The 19920-nt window shown below is 39.0% G+C and overlaps 1 protein-coding gene across 1 annotated transcript; it reads right to left on the bottom strand.

Moving 5' to 3' along the window:
• Nucleotides 1–13590: 13590 nt before the first annotated feature.
• Nucleotides 13591–17272, bottom strand: LOC139943006 (uncharacterized). Its single transcript, XM_071939820.1, has 3 exons — nucleotides 17206–17272; nucleotides 14649–14681; nucleotides 13591–14386 (listed from the first exon to the last, which is right to left on the bottom strand). The coding sequence occupies exons 2-3, from the start codon at nucleotides 14662–14664 to the stop codon at nucleotides 13596–13598; spliced, it is 807 nt and encodes a 268-aa protein (XP_071795921.1). The 5' UTR covers nucleotides 14665–14681; nucleotides 17206–17272; the 3' UTR covers nucleotides 13591–13595.
• Nucleotides 17273–19920: the final 2648 nt, after the last annotated feature.

Raw genomic sequence — 19920 nt, 5'->3', positions numbered from 1 at the left:
TATTTTTGCATCATGCATTACAGTATGTATTTAGAACTTGCAAAATCGACATTTTTACCCTATTTTTGGACCCCAAAATGTCAACTTGCCAGGGGTCTCAGAAAATTTTCCTTTCGTCTGTGATTAGGGCCAACATTGGTTTTTCCATATCTGGTGTCAAAAACTTGGGCAATTGTATCCTGTTGGGCCAGTACTGCCTCAAAACTAGACTTTTTTCCCCAAAACATGAAAAATGCCTTTTTAAGGGTCTTTCCACATAATACCGACATACGTGTCCATATTTTTGTTATACTTTGTGGATGGTAGGGACTTGGGGTGCAAATAAACAACATTAACATTTCAAATAATAATATAACACGTTGCCATGGTAACAGTTCATTTGTGTTTAGGCCACTTTGGGCCAATATTGGGGAATGAAAAACTGTTTTTTTAAGTTAATATTTACAACTCCACCCCACCAAAAAACAAAAATATTTCATAAAACCTTTTACATCACTACAAAGTATCATCCTTGGCTTTACTTGAGACAAAAAATATTGCTATAAATTTCACCCTTGTGCTATTTTAAGAACGTGCATTACAGTATGTTTTTAGAGCTTGCAAAATCAACATTTTTACCATATTTTTTGCCCTCAAAATTCCATTTTTCAGGGGTCTCAGAATATTTTCCTTTCGGTTTTGATCAGGGCCATAATTTGTCTTTTTATTTCTGGTAAGAAAGACTCGGGCAATTGTATCCTGATGTAACAGAACTGTCTCAAAAATAGACCCTTTTTCCCCGAAAACATAGAGAAATGCATTTTGAAATATTTGCTTCATTTTGAATTTATAACATGAAGAAGTTAGCTATAATTCCATCAATCTGGCAGCTTTTTATAAGCACTTTGTAGGTTTAGTGCATTACCAAACATTGATCAGGACTTGTTGATGACCTAAATCTTATAATTTGCCCCACCCCGGCCCTGGCCCAATCATATTTCTTGACATTGCATAAAATAAAATAACAGTTTTGCGAACAGCGCCCTTTTTTTTTGAAAGTCACATTTTTTAATTCCCCTTGCACATCAAGAAAGTTTGTACTGTCTTTAATGTTTTGTTGGTTCTCGGAATATTTCCCTTTTTGTTTTGATTGGGCTATCATTATGGTTTGCATGTCTACTGGGGAGAAACACTTTGGTTTATTGTATCCTGTTGTGACACTTCTGCCTCAAAAATGGTAATTTTTCCATAAACAATAAAAATGCATTTTGTAGTTATCCCTTAGTTTGAATTGATAAAAAACAAAAACGAGCATGCTTGTTAAAAGAATATGGCACTGTTTCCATGCTCTTTAAGCCACTGAGTTCTTGTTTTGTCATAACTACTTTACCTAGTTGTACAGGTATGATTCACATTGCAAGAAGAGAAGTAGTGCGATGAGCAATCTTTACTGTCCTTGTCTTTACATGGCCTTATAACAGTCTTCTTGGTCCCCTGCCCGCTACCGAACTAAACATTTTCATCCCAATCAGAACAAAGAGGCTCTAAAAGTGAGCAAGTACTGTATCCAAAGTATCTAACCATTTAGCCGCTGTACCGCCCAGCCGCATTATAGCGATACACTGTATGCGGTACGAGGAAACCTCGCTAGCTTGTGTTTGTAGAAAAAAAGGAACATCAAAAGAAAACTCGATAGTCATTAGTAGGTCTACGCATTTGTTAATATATCTAGTTGTTATAGATCGTTATTAATTCTCCCTTCACAGTTGACTTGTCAAAGCTAATGATGATGAAATAATTTAGCTCTTACGAAAAATAAAACGCTCATTAGTAAACAGGAAACTGTTCATCATTTATGATGATATTGTCGAAAATAACGCCTTCGCATTTAATCAGTATGAGCATTGAGCCAGATAAAAGCCTTGAAAAGCTATTGTGTTCATTTTATCCGTGCACAAAAGTATTCGCCATAAAAATTACCGTAGCCGTTTAGCGAGAGGCATTTATTGTTCCCATGAGAACTTTTATACAAATATTACCGAAAGTGTAAAAAATTGTGCATACACATTAAGCCTTGGCTATCTTTTAAAATTTGAACTAAGATTCCAGTAATTTACTGCAAGACTCTTGAGAAATTGGATTTCAGCAAACTCGGGCGGTGCAGGGACTAAAGGGCTAAATGGCCATTCACATGCTTTGGCCTTCTGTAAGCAGTTCCCCCATCTATGGTGGGGTTCCTTTCAATTGTACTGTTGCAAACAATAAAAGAGTTGGTTTATTTAACGTGATAAACAACTCAATGTTTTTTGTTGATCGTTCTCAGAGACATATATAATAATTATGAATTAGTAAGATAGTGAATGGAAAAAATATCAAACTAGCCTGAATAGACTTTTGTCACTGCAAATGCATCTTACTTATTTATGTTCAGCAGGTGCAAGTTTTTACAACTTCTTTCAATGTTGTTTCATTAAAGTAACACGTTGCCTTGGATCGGTCGAGTTGGTATTTGAAAAGCGTTTGTAAACGTTTATTAAAAAATGCATATGATTAGAAAGATATTTTAAAAGTAGAATATAATGATCCATATAGAAGTATCACTCAAAAACATCTTTCTAACCATGCATTTTAAAACAAACCGTTACAAACGCATTTCAAAGACCAACTCAACCGATCCCAGGCAACGTGTTTCTTTTAAATAATCTCTTACGCTCATCTTGCAAATCGTTAGTATCATTGTTTTTAATAAGATCTTGGCAAACTTTTCCAACACTTTTAAGCGGGCTTTTTAATTTCCCACGTTTGTGTTGGACATGATTGGATGCTCCAAACCATCTGCCGCAAACACAGAAACTACATTGTTTATGATCTCTATCTCTAAGAAAAGTTTTACGTTTGGTAGCAGGCAGGGACCAAGGAGAGTAGGCCCTGTATTAAAGACAACTTGTAAAGAATGCTCATCGCACTCTACTTGCAATGGGAATCAAACCTGTACAATAGGTAAAGTAGCCAAATCAAGAACTCTCAGTGGCAAAGCATTGGTTATGGTTTGGTTGGATACCATTATGTTTAAATAAAAACTTTGTATTCATTACTCAAAGGGCATGGAAACAGTGCCAGATTTTTAACAAGCATGCATTGTTTTTGGAAAAATTACTATACTTAAGGCATGATCAGTCACAACAGGATACAATAAACACAGTGTTTCTACCCAGAAGACATGAAAACACCAATAACAACCGAAAGGGAACACTTTCACAAAAAAAGCGCTATTCACAAAACATTGTTTTATGCAATGTCAAGAAATATGATTGGGGCTGGGCCAGGCAAATTGTAAGATTTAGGTCATCAACAGTTCCTGATCAATGTTGGGTAATCCACTAGTGCTAAGGAAAAGCTGCAAGATTGATAGAATTATAACTTTTTAATGTTAGAAATTCAATATGAAGAAAAAAACATTCAAAATGCATTTTTCTGTTTGAGGAAAAAAGTCTATTTTTGAGACAGTACTGTTAACATCAGGATACACTTGCCAAGTTTTTCTTACCAGAACTAAACAAGACAAATTTTGGCCCTGATCAAAACCGAAAGGAAAATATTCTCAGACCCCTGAAAAAATGAAATTTTGAGGGCAAAAAATATGGTAAAAATGTTGATTTTGCAAGCTCTAAAAACATACTCTAATGCACGTTCTAAAAATAGCACAAGGGTGAAATTTATCGCAATATTTTTTGCCTCAAGTAAAGCCAAGGATGATACTTTGTAGTGATGTAAAAGGTTTTATGAAATAATTTTGTTTTTTGGTGGGGTGGAGTTGTAAATATTAACTAAAAAAAAACAGTTTTTCATTCCCCAATATCGGCCCAAAGTGGCCTAAACACACATGAACTGTTACCATGGCAACGTGTTATATTATGATTTGAAATGTAAATGTTGTTTATTTGGACCCCAAGTCCCTACCATCCTACCATCCACAAAAAAATGAGAAATATTCTTCTTTTTTTTACCGTGGACACGTATTTCGATATTATGTGAAAAGACCCTTTAGAAGGCATTTTTCATGTTTTGGGGAAAAAAGTCTAGTTTTGAGGCAGTACTGTCACAACAGGATACAATTGCCCAAGTTTTTGACACCAGATATTGAAAGACCACTGTTGGCCCTAATCACAGCCGAAAGGGAAACTTTCTGAGACCCCTGGCAAGTTGACATTTTGGGGTCCAAAAATAGGGTTAAATTGTTGATTTTGCAAGTTCTAAAAACATACTGTAATGCATAATGCAAAAATAGCACAAGAGTGTTATTTAAAGCAATAAAAAGTTTTCTCAAGGAAGGCCAAGGATGATACTTTGTAGTGATATAAAAGGTTTTTTGAAATAATGTTGCATTTTGGTTGGGTGGAGTTGTAAATATGAGCTAAAAACCAGTTTTTCAGACCCCAAAATCGGCCTAAAATGGCCAAAAAACAAAATGAGCCGTAACCATGGCAACGGGCTATATATAGAATTGAAAATGCAATTTTGTTTACTTGCACCCCAAGGCCCTTCAACCCACAAAGTATAAAAAAAATTCATTTTTTGACCGTGAGCAACTATGTCAATTATTTACCTGAACTGACTCTTAAATGGTCTTAACTTCTTACTTGTCAATGTATCCACCCCTGTGACCGTCAGTTGATCAAATGATTGGTTTTTCTGTCAGTCATTGGTTATATCTGGCGATCGGCAGCTCGCCATGGCAGCTTCGCTGTCTAATATTATTAATATTGAAAGTTATTATTTACTAAATTTTGAATAAAACAATTTATAGCAAACAATAGTGTTCTGTTACATTTTCAGGCACAATTTGACACGATTTGGCCTTGTAGATTTTTTCGAGCAAAATTTGACAAGTTCACAAGGCCTTATCTAGCCTTGTAGATTTTTTTCGAGCGAAATTTGACAAGTTCACAAGGCTATAGCTTTGTAGATTTTTTTCGAGCAAAATTTGACAAGTTCACAAGGGTGTAGTGTTCGTGTAGCCCACCTTGTTGAGCTGTTAATGGCTCCGCTTTTAACATCGGTCTCATCACTGTCACCATTACAGCCCACCTTCGATACATGTCTTAAACGCTAAGTTTTCAAAGACGCAAAATGCGAGGTAGTTTGATTGCACATTTCTCCCATTTGAAAAAGTCATATACTACTCCAACATACCTCATTTTATTATCTGCGGAATTACTATGACACATAACAGGGGTTACTAAATGATGACTTTGTCCAGGTGTGATTGATTTGAAAACTGGTCCAAAAAACGTGTACAAATGTGACAAGTTCTTGGGCGCCGCCATCTTTTAATGATTCTCCCCCTGTTGATCGTGGGCGCCCGGCAAATCTTGCAGGTCATGAATATCCATAAGGTGACGTCATGATCGCTAGGCTTATGTGCGTGTGTACAGTAAAACATCAATATGTATAAGGTGACGTAGCAATACGCTGTATCTGGAAACTACAACCGCGCAATGTCACCTCATACATATTCATATTTACTTTGTACACCACACAAATTGATAAATCAGCGTAGCCATACCGCGTCACGTGACATTACCTCTTGGATATTCATGACTTGACTTCCTGACTTTTCACGTCCAACAAGAAGAGAATCATTAAAACATGGCGGCGCCCAAGAACATGTCACATTTGTACACGGTTTTTTATACCAATTTTCAAATCAATCACATCTGGACAAAGTCATCATTTAGTAACCCCTGTTATGTGTCATAGTAATTCCGCAGATGTAAGGAATAAAATGAGGTATGTTGGAGTAGTATAGGACTTTTTTAAATGGGAGAAATTTGCAATCAAACTACCTCGCATTTTGCGTCTTTGAAAACGTAGCGTTTAAGACATGTATCGAAGGTGGGCTGTAATGGTGACAGTGATGAGACCGATGTTAAAAGCGGATCCATTACAGCTCAAAAAGGTGGGCTAGTGTTCATGCATCGTATTACTTTATTACAGGCGCTCCATACTTGATGTTAAGGTCAGAGGTCAAGTAAATAAACAAAAAGTTTTATCATGCAACCAAAGTACTGGTGTCTGTCACTGCATTGATACTTAAGTTCATCGATCATCATCCAGGCTTAAACATTACAATTGGCGACGAGGATGGGGTAATCGTAAAGTTAAAACATCAAACTTTATTTCCATCGTCATCAGGACAAGTTTTCGTGGGAAATTTATGTCAAAACTGAGTAAGTTTTTGAGTACGTTTTCCTTGACTGTGCATTTCTTATCACACACTTTGGATGCGTAATCCACGTAACGTCACAAGAATACACCAACATCCTCATCGGCCATCGTCACATATAACATTGAATTCTCGCCAATTATGTCTGTTACAAATCTGCCTCAGTTCCCAAGTTTTCAGCATCATACTGAGCCATCTACCGTTGGTCTACGGTGGCAGAAATATGTGAAGAGATTAGATAATCTTTTCGTAGCGTTTAACATAACCGATGATAAACAACAGAGGGCGCTCCTCCTCCATTACTCGGGTCCAGAAGTCATGGATATTTTCGAGACCTTGGGGGATCAGGATCAGATTATTCGTCTGCCAAGGAACATTTAACTGAACATTTCTCGCCTCAAAGGAACATTGAGTATGAGATATTCACAATCAGATCTATAAAGCAGTCTGCTTCTGAACCAGTGAATGACTTTCACACACGATTGCAAGAACAAGCACAAAAGTGTGATTTTCATGACAAAGATTCTGAAGTCAAGTCTCAAATAATCCAGGGATGTGCCTCATCCAAGCTGAGACGCCATGCCTTGCGTGAATCTGAACTAACACTGCAGAAATTGTTGTCTTAAGGCAGAGCATATGAGCTATCAGATATGCAAGCCAAAGGCATGGAAAAACATGATCAAAGCCCTGTCACTGAAACCGTGGATGCTGCACAACACCAAAGAGGCGCTACGCAGAAACGACGTACCAATAAACCCGCAAACACAAACAAGTCTGGACAGACATGTCGCAATTGTGGAGGTAGATATCCCCACAAGGGTCAATGCCCTGCTCATGGTATCATCTGTCACTCGTGTGGAAAGGCAAACCACTTCGCGAAACACTGCCTCAGTAAAAAGCAAGGCCAACACGGCAAACAACGCCATGTTCGAGATAAAGTGAACGTCGTTAACCAGGACAATGACTCCAGCTCTGACGACAATGAATATGTGTTTGGTATCAAAGGGTCTCCTAAGCCCAAACAGCCTGCAGTTACTGTCACGATAAACCGAATGCCAGTGCATGCAATAATTGATACCGGTGCTTCTATCAACATCATGTGTAATGATGTGTACACCGCATTGCTTTCCCGTCCAGCACTGCAAACGCATGAACATTCCAAGGTTTTTGCATATGGAAGTACTACTCCCCTCGAGATCATAGGAACATTCAACGCATCGATCTCATACAAGTCAACGCGCATCACATCTACGTTCTTCGTAACAAAGCCACCAGGGGATACGCTAATCAGTTTCGCGTCGGCCTCAAAACTCGGAATCGTCAAAGTTGTCTACACAGTAAACGACAACCCCTCATCCCCATCTCCATACCAAGCTTAGTCGAGGAGTACTCAGACCGCTTTGAGAGGATCGGCAAGCTGAAAGATTTTCAGTGCAAGCTCCATGAAGACCCAACAGTTCAGCCGATTGCTCAGCCTCATTGGCGAATTCCCTTCCTTGTTAGGAAGAAAGTTGACGCGGAACTAGAGAAGTTATTATCGCTCGATATCATAGAACCGGTCCATGATGAACCAACCCCTTGGGTGTCGCCGATCCATGTTGTGGAGAAACCACATAGACCTGGGGAAATTCGTATGTGTGTGGACATGAGATCAGTCAACAAGGCCATCCATTCATTTGCCTCACATCCTGTGTTGTCTGATAGGTCTGACGAACGATATACATATTCATGAGCTGCATACTAGCAAATCCTCGAGCCCCCCCAATTTCGTCCACTATTGAATTTTTTCAATACAACACATTAAAACGGGAAGATACAGACCCGACAAGGCTGTCGGCCTGACGGCCTCCGCATGCGGTTAGTGGTGTACGAGTGCGATGACTTGTGTGAACAGTATACCTAGCTACGCTTACGTTCCAAGATATGCCTACGTTCCAAAACATAAGGTTACGCCGAAGCTACACAGCTTCTCAGCTATGCTTACATTACATTACATTACTCTTACGTTTCGTCAAGTTACGCTATAATAACAAAAGGTACTGTTTCAATCCTGAGTCAAGTTACGCTTCTGTTCCATACTTCCAAGATATGACGTTCAAAGATACGGCTACAATCCAAGTTTTTGTTTACGTTCCTTCTCAAGTTACGATATATTTACAAAAGGTACGCTTCAATCCTGAGTCAAGTTACGCTTACGCTCCATACGCAGCTACGTTTACGTTCCAAGATACCTAGCTACGCTTACGTTTCAAGATATGCTTACGTTCCAAAAGATATGGTTGCGTTCCAAGCTACGCAGCTACTATACAATCCATATACATTTTTTAGATTTGTTACGCTATAATAAAAAATTACGCTTTCAATCCCGAGTCAAGCTATAAATAGGCTTACGTTTCAAGATTTGCAACTACGCTTATGTTTCAAAATACATTCTCACAAGGACGTTTTTGAATCCCTCACGATTCCCTCCCCCTCCCCTCCCGACCCCCACACCCGAGATTACAAAATGTTTCACTGTGAATAACAGGGCCCATTTATCCGTCAGTTTAATCTGTTTAGCAAAAAATACTGCTTACAAAATTTCTTTCTGTTCAAAAATTTAGTTGGGCACTAGCCACAAGTTCACACCATTTCACATTTTAAAATTTGGCTGGTTTCTGCTATGCAATACTATTTTGTGCTAAGCAAATTTCTGTGCCTTTGTAGGCGCCTACAGGCATTGAATGGGCCGGGTCCTGGTACGTCGGTACTCCTAGAACTATTTCGCCGGACGAAACTGAAATAGTTCTAGGAGTAGCACGTCGGGAGCATGATTGTACGCCACGATCGCATTCCAAACTGCATCATGCCTATGCACTGCAGTAGTATGCCTGGTTTGTGCCAGGAATGCTTTATTTACTTGTCACTGTCCCATCATTTTCTGGGTTAGTTTTGTGTGTTCTTCGTGACGATCTTTGGATGTACGTCGAAGCACGACTACCTCCACCGTCGAAGGATTTGCCTGATCCGTATATGTTGGTTGTTTATAATTTATGGATAGACTGGATCCTTATGCTGCGTCGTAGTAAAACGTTGAAACAAAGCACCAGTCTACTTGCAACATTGTGCGACAATGTCACGAAGATTTGACAGTTGCAACGGCTGGAAATACGTACACGCTGGCCTTTTGCCGCTTTTGGGTTTTTTAATCATTTTTTGCTAATTACGTGACATTTTGATGATTTTATTTTACAGCAACTATCTAGAAAAACATTATTGATGATTCTACAGCCCTAAATTGCGTAAACGGTGAGCCGGTGTGTCCCTTTAAGTTCATAGATCATCAGCCAGGCTTAAACATTACAAAGGCCATGTAGATTTTTTCGAGCAAGATTTGACAAGTTCACAAGGCTATATCCTTGTAGATTTGTTCGAGCAAAATTTGAAAAGTTCACAAGGTGAAAATTTTCAGGATATATATGATAAGTTCACAAGACTATAGCCTTGTGAAAAAATTCAGTAAAAACATGATAAGTTCTCACCCATAGCCTTGTGAACATTTTCAGGAAAATATATGATAAATTCACAAGGCTAGCCTTTAGTTAAAAAAGCTATAGCCTTGTGAAAATATTCAGTAAAAATATGACAAGGCCTTGTAAATATTTTTAGGAAAAAATATGATAAGTTCACAAGGCTATAATGTTCTTTTGAAAATTTTCAGGAAAAATATGATAAGTTCACAAGGCTATGTATCAGCCTTGTACACTTTTCCAAGTAAAAATTTAATGTAATAGCCCAACCATAAAAAACAATTCAGTCGGAAAACAATAACATTTGTAGCTTCTTAAATTTTGTTTATTTCTTAGGTTTCTTTGTCATCAAGTCAATATTCATATTTGGATTACATAAAATATCACTATACACATACAATAATAAAAAACAATAATAATGGTAACATGACTGGCAATTAATGTTGAAAACATATTTACATAAATGAGCTACCTGTAACGTGATAATAATCGTACACACATCTGATTCCCAGCACACATACTTTCAAACCAAAACTTGTTACACCACGAAAATCTAAATTTGAAAAAGAAACAAATGAATACAAAATAACGAGAAAAGGAATAATCTCTTAAGTTTTTTGGGTTGAAAAGAATGTCTTCTTTCTGGATCCTTCCCTTAATCCCTTTCCCCCTATTTTTCTAGAATGGCACCCTCGGCGTTGCTTTAGGTGCCATTTTACCCCCTCGGGTGTACAAGTCCCCATGGACCCCGTCACATCATTAAATAATTGTATACTGTATCGCAGAGGAAAATATCTTCTGTTCAAAGCAAAAAAACATCCTCTTTTGCCAGAACTTTTGGATCTGGTTCATTGCTGTCTCTTGTCACAAATAGAATTGTTTTGATTGTTTGCAACCTGTAATCCCAAGATTCTTGACGATTCCAATTAAATCTGAACAGTTGGCAGGTATGAGCATGAACTAAGAAGAAGGAAGAAACTGTTCGGCTAGCCCTGGTAGGACGTCAATCAGTCCACAAAGGAGTCCAACCTAGGTTAACCGTTCAGCCACAACATACCACAGTTAATACAATTTTGGAAGAATATTAATCATGACTGTGTAGAATTTGTGTCTGTACAGCATAAGAAAGATATTAAGCTCGAGCTCTGTAAAATAAGACACTAAAAAAAAGAAATGCAACCAATTTAGGTCCTACATTACAGAAATACTAGCCAACCACAGTACACCAATAATAATATACTGATGCTTTAATAAAGCACATGACCATCCCACATGTTGACTATTTCCACAGGTAGAAAACAAAAATGCTGTGCCAACTTCATAGAGCTGTTCATGCATTCAACTTTGCTAAGCACAAACATAACTTTTAGCTGTACAATCAAAAGATCAGCAGAGAAACATATCACACGAATTGTTAATTCTCATATTAAGCAGTGAGATGTTCTGCTTAAATAACTCTATAAGATTGGCGTCCAGGTCTACCCCGGATAATTTAAAGTTTTGAAGTTTAAAATAACTCAAAAATCCTGAATACAAATAGTTACTGATTGACCATGCAAACGTGCATCTACCTGAAAACGTGCATCACAAATTAACATCTTATTAACATATTCCAAACATGAACTAAACATCTCCATACATGATTAATGCATACGACCTCAACTTAATATAAACACGAATATGCAGCAGGTCCTAACTAAAATGCTATAATATAAACTCTTCATTTTGATCTCACATAAAAATACACTTTGCTCTAATTTAAATATTTCACATACTTTGCATCAGGAACAATTACTGTTTCAAATGTATACTCTTCTGTTACTAAATAAGGGAATCAATGTGTGGTGAAGCCACTGCAACTGCCACTGCCACTGCCACTGCCACTGCCACTGCCACTGCCACTGCCACTGCCACTGCCACTGCCACTGCCACTGCAGTCGTCCTCATCGTCCTCCCCGTCCTCACCGTCCGGGGAGTCCTCCCCGTCCTCATCGTCCTCATCGTCCTCATCCTCATCCTCCCCCTCCCCATCATCACCATCATCCTCATCCTCATCCTCATCCTCATCCTCATCCTCATCCTCATCCTCATCCTCATCCTCATCCTCATCCTCATCCTCATCCTCATCCTCATCCTCATCCTCATCCTCATCCTCATCCTCATCCTCATCCTCATCCTCATCCTCATCCTCATCCTCATCGACATCGACATCGACATCGACATCGACATCGACATCGACATCGACATCGACATCGACATCGACATCGACATCGACATCGACATCGACATCGACATCGACATCGACATCGACATCGACATCGACATCGACATCGACATCGACATCGACATCGACATCGACATCGACATCGACATCGACATCGACATCGACATCGACATCGACATCGACATCGACATCGACATCGACATCGACATCGACATCGACATCGACATCGACATCGACATCGACATCGACATCGACATCGACATCGACATCGACATCGACATCGACATCGACATCGACATCGACATCGACATCGACATCGACATCGACATCGACATCGACATCGACATCGACATCGACATCGACATCGACATCGACATCGACATCGACATCGACATCGACATCGACATCGACATCGACATCGACATCGACATCGACATCCACATCGACATCCACATCCACATCCACATCGACATCGACATCGACATCGACATCCACATCCACATCCACATCCACATCCACATCCACATCCACATCCACATCCACATCCTCATCCTCATCCTCATCCTCATCCTCATCCTCATCCTCATCCTCATCCTCATCCTCATCCTCATCCTCATCCTCATCCTCATCCTCATCCTCATCCTCATCCTCATCCTCATCCTCATCCTCATCCTCATCCTCATCCTCATCCTCATCCTCATCCTCATCCTCATCCTCATCCTCATCCTCATCCTCATCCTCATCCTCATCCTCATCCTCATCCTCATCCTCATCCTCATCCTCATCCTCATCCTCATCCTCATCCTCATCCTCATCCTCATCCTCATCCTCATCCTCATCCTCATCCTCATCCTCATCCTCATCCTCATCCTCATCCTCATCCTCATCCTCATCCTCATCCTCATCCTCATCCTCATCCTCATCCTCATCCTCATCCTCATCCTCATCCTCATCCTCATCCTCATCCTCATCCTCATCCTCATCCTCATCCTCATCCTCATCCTCATCCTCATCCTCATCCTCATCCTCATCCTCATCCTCATCCTCATCCTCATCCTCATCCTCATCCTCATCCTCATCCTCATCCTCATCGTCATCGTCATCGTCATCGTCATCGTCATCGTCATCGTCATCGTCATCGTCATCGTCATCGTCATCGTCATCGTCATCGTCATCGTCATCGTCATCGTCATCGTCATCGTCATCGTCATCGTCATCGTCATCGTCATCGTCATCGTCATCGTCATCGTCATCGTCATCGTCATCGTCATCGTCATCGTCATCGTCATCGTCATCGTCATCGTCATCGTCATCGTCATCGTCATCGTCATCGTCATCGTCATCGTCATCGTCATCGTCATCGTCATCGTCATCGTCATCAACTTTCAAAACAGGCATATTAGTTCAACTTCCCAAACATGCATTATTTTTATTTCCCACTCCAAAATTGGAATGGTACTCATTTTAACTACCCCGAAAGGATGTAAGGCTGAGTCAACCTTGCTACTGTGAAAGTTGTTTAAATCACAGCCAAAGGTATTGGCTTTTGTAGCTTTCAATCGATAGACTTTGCTTTCCAATCGATTATTACAACGCACACTTCCCTTTCCAGTCTATTATCACAACGCACACGTCTTCGCAATGTTTATTTTTGTTTTTAATGTTGTATTCCGTCATCACAACTAAACACACCCATGTTGTTTGTTATAACTTCATCAAATATAACTGAATTTCTTATAAACGCGCTTTCAGTTCCGAGTCGGAAGAATAAATTATCTGTCAGAGCACCTATGATATTTTTCTCATAAAGAAGCAACTTTCTCGAGCTGTTATGCAAATTGAATTCTTCAAGTATAAAACTTGTTAGACCAGAATCTTGGATTTTTCCTAATATTTCACTAAATTGTTCAATAAAGTTGTCACAGAAAGTACCTTGTGTTAGATTCATAAAGCCGACTATTAAGTTGTTTTTTCCTGTGTTCAATATTTCAACGAAAGAAGATTCTAAGCTTTCTGACGTAACATGTAAATCACCGCGATGCAAATAGTTTAAGTCTGAAATATTAAATTCCGTAAATGAATCTTGAAATGACCTCAACTTTAAATTTAAATGCAATACTATGTCTTGAATATTTTCTTTAGCTTTAACCATGTCATACGTAACAGATGAAGGCAATGATAAATTTCTTGAACCAGACGAAGCAACAGTTTCTCGAACATCTTTTTCCATTTTCAACCAACTTTTTCTCAGATATAAAATAAGACGCCAATTTGACTTGTACAACAGGAATTTTGTTTTTTTCAAACACTTTTTCTTGTACTTCTGTAAAATAAAACCGTTGACATGTTCTTGATAAAACTGATTTGCAGCATAACTTGGTAGATTGATATTCATGATCCAGCATCGAACTTGGTCTCTACTCCAGCTTGACATAAGTGACGACTTGACTGTAAAACAAGCACAACATAATAACGTCATGTATAAGTTGGGTGTCGAATAGAACTTTACATTCAATATCATTGTGTCAAACGTAGACTCTTATAAGAATCAATAAATCGTCCTGAAATTATAGAGACAAACAAAGCATCGGCACTTTAATATCACGTAACCTTTTGTCTGAAACATTATTTATATAATATACATACCAATGGGGCGTAGCTTAATGTAACCCATACTGTATTAATTTGATGAGCAAATAATATAAGTTACCTGTATGATTCGACATCGGAAGGTTATCAGCATCTGAAGGGTATTGAAAGAAAATAAATAAAATCACAAATACAGTCACATTCAATCAATACACACATTGAACTGTTTTATGTACACTGATGGCAATTACTTAAAATAATTGTTAGCATTTACTGTACTATGAAGTAACGTAGTTTTTGAGAAAGAAGTAATTTCTCACAAAATAATTAAATTGAATTCGAGACCTCAGCCGAGGTCTAGAATTTAAGGCATCTGAAAATTTGTGCGACAATGGTGTTTTTCTTCCATTATTCTCTCGCCACTTCGACGACTAATTCAGTTCAAATTTTCATAGGTTTGTTATTGTATGCATTTGTTGAGATACACCGGGACCCAATTTCATACAGCTGCTTAACGGTCAATTTTGTGCTTAACGGGCGCACCTATCAATTTTTTTCATTTCATAGCCTTGCTTAAGCAATGTTTTTTGCTTAAAGCGGTAAGCAAACAAAAAGGGTCCTTAAAGCCTCTGTTTTGCTTATGCAGCTACTCTCACATCTTGCGAATATGAATGTTTTAAATTCGCGACGAATTCGCCGAAAAGGTGCGATTTTATTTATAATAATATTATTTTCTATGTCGTCCTTAAACTTCTCCCTACCAATATCTTATGGGTTGTTCTAAAACCCCCTCGACCCCCCTCGACCCACGACCTACGACCCTTCTTCGTCTGCCCCGTATTCGAAGCGGGTCCCAACTAGGAATTCATAAACGGCCTTCGAAGTAAAATTCACGAGTCCCGATTTAGAACTCACAGTGTGTGATCTAAATAACAGGCGACGCAACTTCCTTCCAGTGTAAAATTCTGTGCCTGCATATTTTCCCCAGAACAAAATGAGGCCACTTGGCATAAAATTTGAGTATTTTCTCCGCTTCCGCACGTCACGTGCACACTGATCTTGCCCTCATTGGCCGTACAGCAGGCGGTACGAGCAGTAGGCCCTGTGTGGCGAGGGGTGTGTGGGAGACAACATGGGCCATTTGGTCGGTCTGGTCTCCAACCTCGAGCTACGCATAGAGCAAGTAGTACACATGACTGGAGCCCGCAATCGTACTCGGGCGGTAAACGCAGGTTCACAGTTAGGATATATTCTTTATTCAGGCTCGGGGTCGGCCAAGAGATGCGCATGGTAATTGCGCGTTTTTTTAAATTGCCACAGGTCCCGATCTCAGCCAATCACGCGCAGTTTGCTTCGTGCTTTACCACGTGTGTATGGTGTGTCTCGTACGCTGTGTGATGTGCGGATGCATGGTAAATGAAGTATAGTCGACGTAAGCATACAAAATTGTGTGCGTGATTGGCTGAGATTGTGAACAGTGGCAATTTCGGTGTACAGGAAAAAAAAATGCACAAAAGTCGAGGGGGTCGTGGGTCGTGGGGGTCGAGGGGGTTTTAGAACAACCCATATCTTACGCATAATACGCACGCTTTACCAACAGTACCAATGGCTTACCAAATGCTTACGTAAATCGATGGCGAATTACCGTCTTCACAACGTTCGCTGAATGTACGGAAGCGCTTCGTATTGCTGCTCTCACAGAGTGGTGAATGTTTTTGTGAACATGAATATTTCGCGTTGAACTCGTCCAAAATGGCGGTTGGAGAGTGAATATTTTCATCTCGGTCTCACCCCTCGATCGTCCTCGGTCGGCCATCTCCTTACCAATTTCTCACAAATATGTTACGAATGCTTACCAACGCTTGCCAATGCATTTACGAACGTTACAAACGACGCACGCTTTACCAACGTTACCAAAAGCTTACGAAAATCACGCCGAATGACCATCTTCGCAACATTCGCTGAAATTTACAAACCTGTTTGTAAATTGTAAATCTTTGTAAGGAGGTGGGGATCAGTTTGTGAACGTGTCGAATTTGTTAACAACGCTTACGAAGACACGGCGAATGTTGCGAAGTTAAAGCGATTGCCAAATATTTCCTTCCGATAGAATATTCGCTAGCATATTCGCCGTGTGAGAGCAGCATTTATTGACCGATCTTCGTAAGGAGGTGGAGAATGACTTGTCAACGTAGTGAATTTGTGGTGAATGTTGCGATGTTTGAGCGATTGTTAAATATATCCGTTCGTAAGCACATTCGCTAGCATTATTCTCTCTAGTGTGAGAAGAGCATAAAATGCTTCAGAAATGTTGTACAATGCATTATCTTCTTGTCTACTTTCAAGTTAGGTAATCTTTCGAGGGGCAAATTGAACCATTACAAATAATACTATCAGGCACAGAAAGTGATGACTTTTTTATCGCCACTCCGCATTTATTTCGCTCGCCATTTTGTCAACACCTTCTTCTTTTTACTCGTAAAATGTTGCGCGCGCGCAGTTAGTTTACGTGCTTAAGCTAGCAACCGCTCGTGAAATAGGTTTACGCTAAGCAAGTTTGTTTGATACGTTAAGCAAACAGAGCTTAAAAGCTCGTGAAATATGTGTACGTTTAGCATGGAGGTAGAATGGTTTAAGCAATTATTGTTGCTACATTAAGCAAAAAATAAATTGCTTACCGTTAAGCAGCTCTATGAAATTGGGCCCAGGTGAGAAGACTGGTCTTTGACATGTGTCCAGAGCCTTTGAACTAACCCAACAACATGGTGGTTTCGTCGTGCAATTTACATTTAAATTAGTATTATTAGAAGTAAAAAGAAAGAAATAAACGATAGTGGTAGCGTTAAAGCCATTGGACACTTTCGGCAAACAGTATTGTCCAATGCCCTCACTTCGTGTATCATAACATCTGTATAAAATAACAAATCTGTGAAAATTTAGGCTCAATCGGTCATCGGAGTAGGGAGAAAATAACGGGAAAACCCACCCTTGTTTCCGCACGTTTCTTCGTGTCATGAAATAGTTATGTTCAAAATACTTCCGTAATTCTCGCTGTCGAGAATTGATGATGTTTTAATGTTTTCTCAAAATGGAAAGCAATTCATGGAATAATATTTCAAGAGAAGTCTTTCACCATTACCTTCTGCAAACCCTTGAATTTTTTTTTTTTTTTTTTATATGTGAACCTTTTTTTTTATGTTCCGAAAGTGTAAGTAAAATGGCTTTAAGTAACTTACCTGTAGGCATATTGTTATCAGCAAATGATCTAGCACCTGAAGGAGAAAGAAAGATAACAACAAAATAACACTAATAACCTTTTAAAACCAAAAACAAATTATAGACTTAAAGTCACCTGGAAGTGGTGTTTTTTCAAAATAAAGCTTTTGTCACTAATATATGTGTTTTGATGAGTGGAATGTGAATAAACAGTTAACTAAGGTTTTAAAAAATCAGTTCTTATGTTATTTACAAATTAAGAGTAGACCCCGACCCGAGAGGGCGCTGTTCGTGACGTCAATCGAGGCAGACTTTGCCTGTAATGTTTGTACGTTTCAATTTTTATTTTTTTTCCGGCAATGCCGACCTGGTGTATTGCTGCTGAATGCAGAAAAAACACTTTTTGAAATGTACCAACTCACGACTTGGACGTACATGTGTTTACTATACGCATTGCAGGCAAAGTCTGCCTCGATTGACGTCACAAAAGGGATAGGCGGAGTCAGCCCCCAAACAACTTTATATATTTTTTTAACATATAAATCGTGATAAACAAACACTAAAAAAATTGTTTTGTTGTTCGTAAGCATATACTCTTATGTTTGAAAGAAAAAAATATTTCCAGGTGACTTTTACTCCTTGGCTATGTGGATTTTTATCAGATCGTCTTCAGGCTGTTAGATATAAGGGTGATATTTCTGCTCGGGAGAGATTGCATGCTGGAGTTCCCCAAGGGACAAAAACTGGGCCCATTGCCTTTTTAGTAATGATCAATTATTTTGTTCCTGATCTTCCAGCAGTCGAACATTACAAATATATGTCGATGATCTGACTTTAAGTCAGACCCTCTCTAATCCTAACGAGAGCTCCAACATGCAAAATGTGCTTAATGACCTAAATCAATGGACTGATCTGAATAAAATGAAACTTAATCCCGCCAAATGCCTGTACATGAATAACAGTTTTCAACATACCCAACTTGATCCGCCCACCTTCGACATTTTAGATTCTCAAATGAATCAAACTGATTGTTTGAAATAATTTCAAGTGGGATTCCCAAGTTAACAACATGTGTGGTAATTTTAACCGTAGACTGTTGTTTTACGCCAGCTTAAACGGTTATTTATTTCTGTTAAGGATCTGTTTACTGTATATGTTGTATATGTCCGACCCACTATCGAATACGCCTGTCCTGGCTGGTACTCTGGATTTACTAAAACACAACTCATAACCCTTGAAAGGTTACCAAAAAGGGTTGTTCGTATCATTCTGGCTGGTCAGCCAAATACACCAACATCATATGTGGAAATATGCCAATTGTTCAGTTTGCCTACAATCCCTGATAGACTGAGTCATTTATTTGTCAATTTTGGTAAGACCTTGTTTGAATCACTTTTTCAATTCACAACTCACGGTAATCTAATCATGTGACTGAACATTTAGCTGAGCATTCTTTAAAAAAAGGTACAGAGGCTTAAATAAGCCATGGTGCCAACATTTTTTTAATATATCTAGAGATTTTTTTCTTTTTTTTTTTTTTTTTTTTTTTTGAGGGGGGGGGGGGGTAACCCAGATATCATTATAACTATTGGTATTAACATTTAATGCTCTACCGGCTGGTACCAGACCCTTCGGTAAAGACCATTCACACTAAACAAAACCCGCTGAAACATCAAGAAACATCTCAAGCAAGAGGAAAATCAAACCACTCATGGTATCCAATTCCCTACACTGGCAGAATAAGTTGTTTGCAAGTGTACCAACAAATCTACCTATAATTAAAGGCAGTGGACACTATTGGTAATTACTCAAAATAATTATTAGCATAAAACCTTACTTGGTAATGAGTAATGGGGAGAGGTTGATGGTATAAAACATTTTGAGAAACGGCACCCTCTGAAGTGCCATAGTTTTCGAGAAAGAAGTAATTGTCCACGAATTTGATTTCGAGACCTCAGATTTAGAACTTAATGTCTCGAAATCAACCATCTAAACGCACATAACTTCGTGTGTTTTTTTCTTTCATTATTATCTCGCAAGTTCGATGACCGATTGAGCTCAAATTTTACAGGCTTGTTATGTTATACATGTGTTGAGATACACCAAGTGAGAAGACTGGTCTTTGACAATTACCAATAGTGTCCAATGTCTTTAAGTGACAACATGAGATTTCCATG

This window comes from Asterias amurensis, chromosome 10 (genome assembly GCF_032118995.1).
Source record: "Asterias amurensis chromosome 10, ASM3211899v1".
In the NCBI taxonomy this organism is placed as follows: domain Eukaryota; kingdom Metazoa; phylum Echinodermata; class Asteroidea; order Forcipulatida; family Asteriidae; genus Asterias; species Asterias amurensis.
This window is presented reverse-complemented; position numbering and strand designations above follow the sequence as displayed.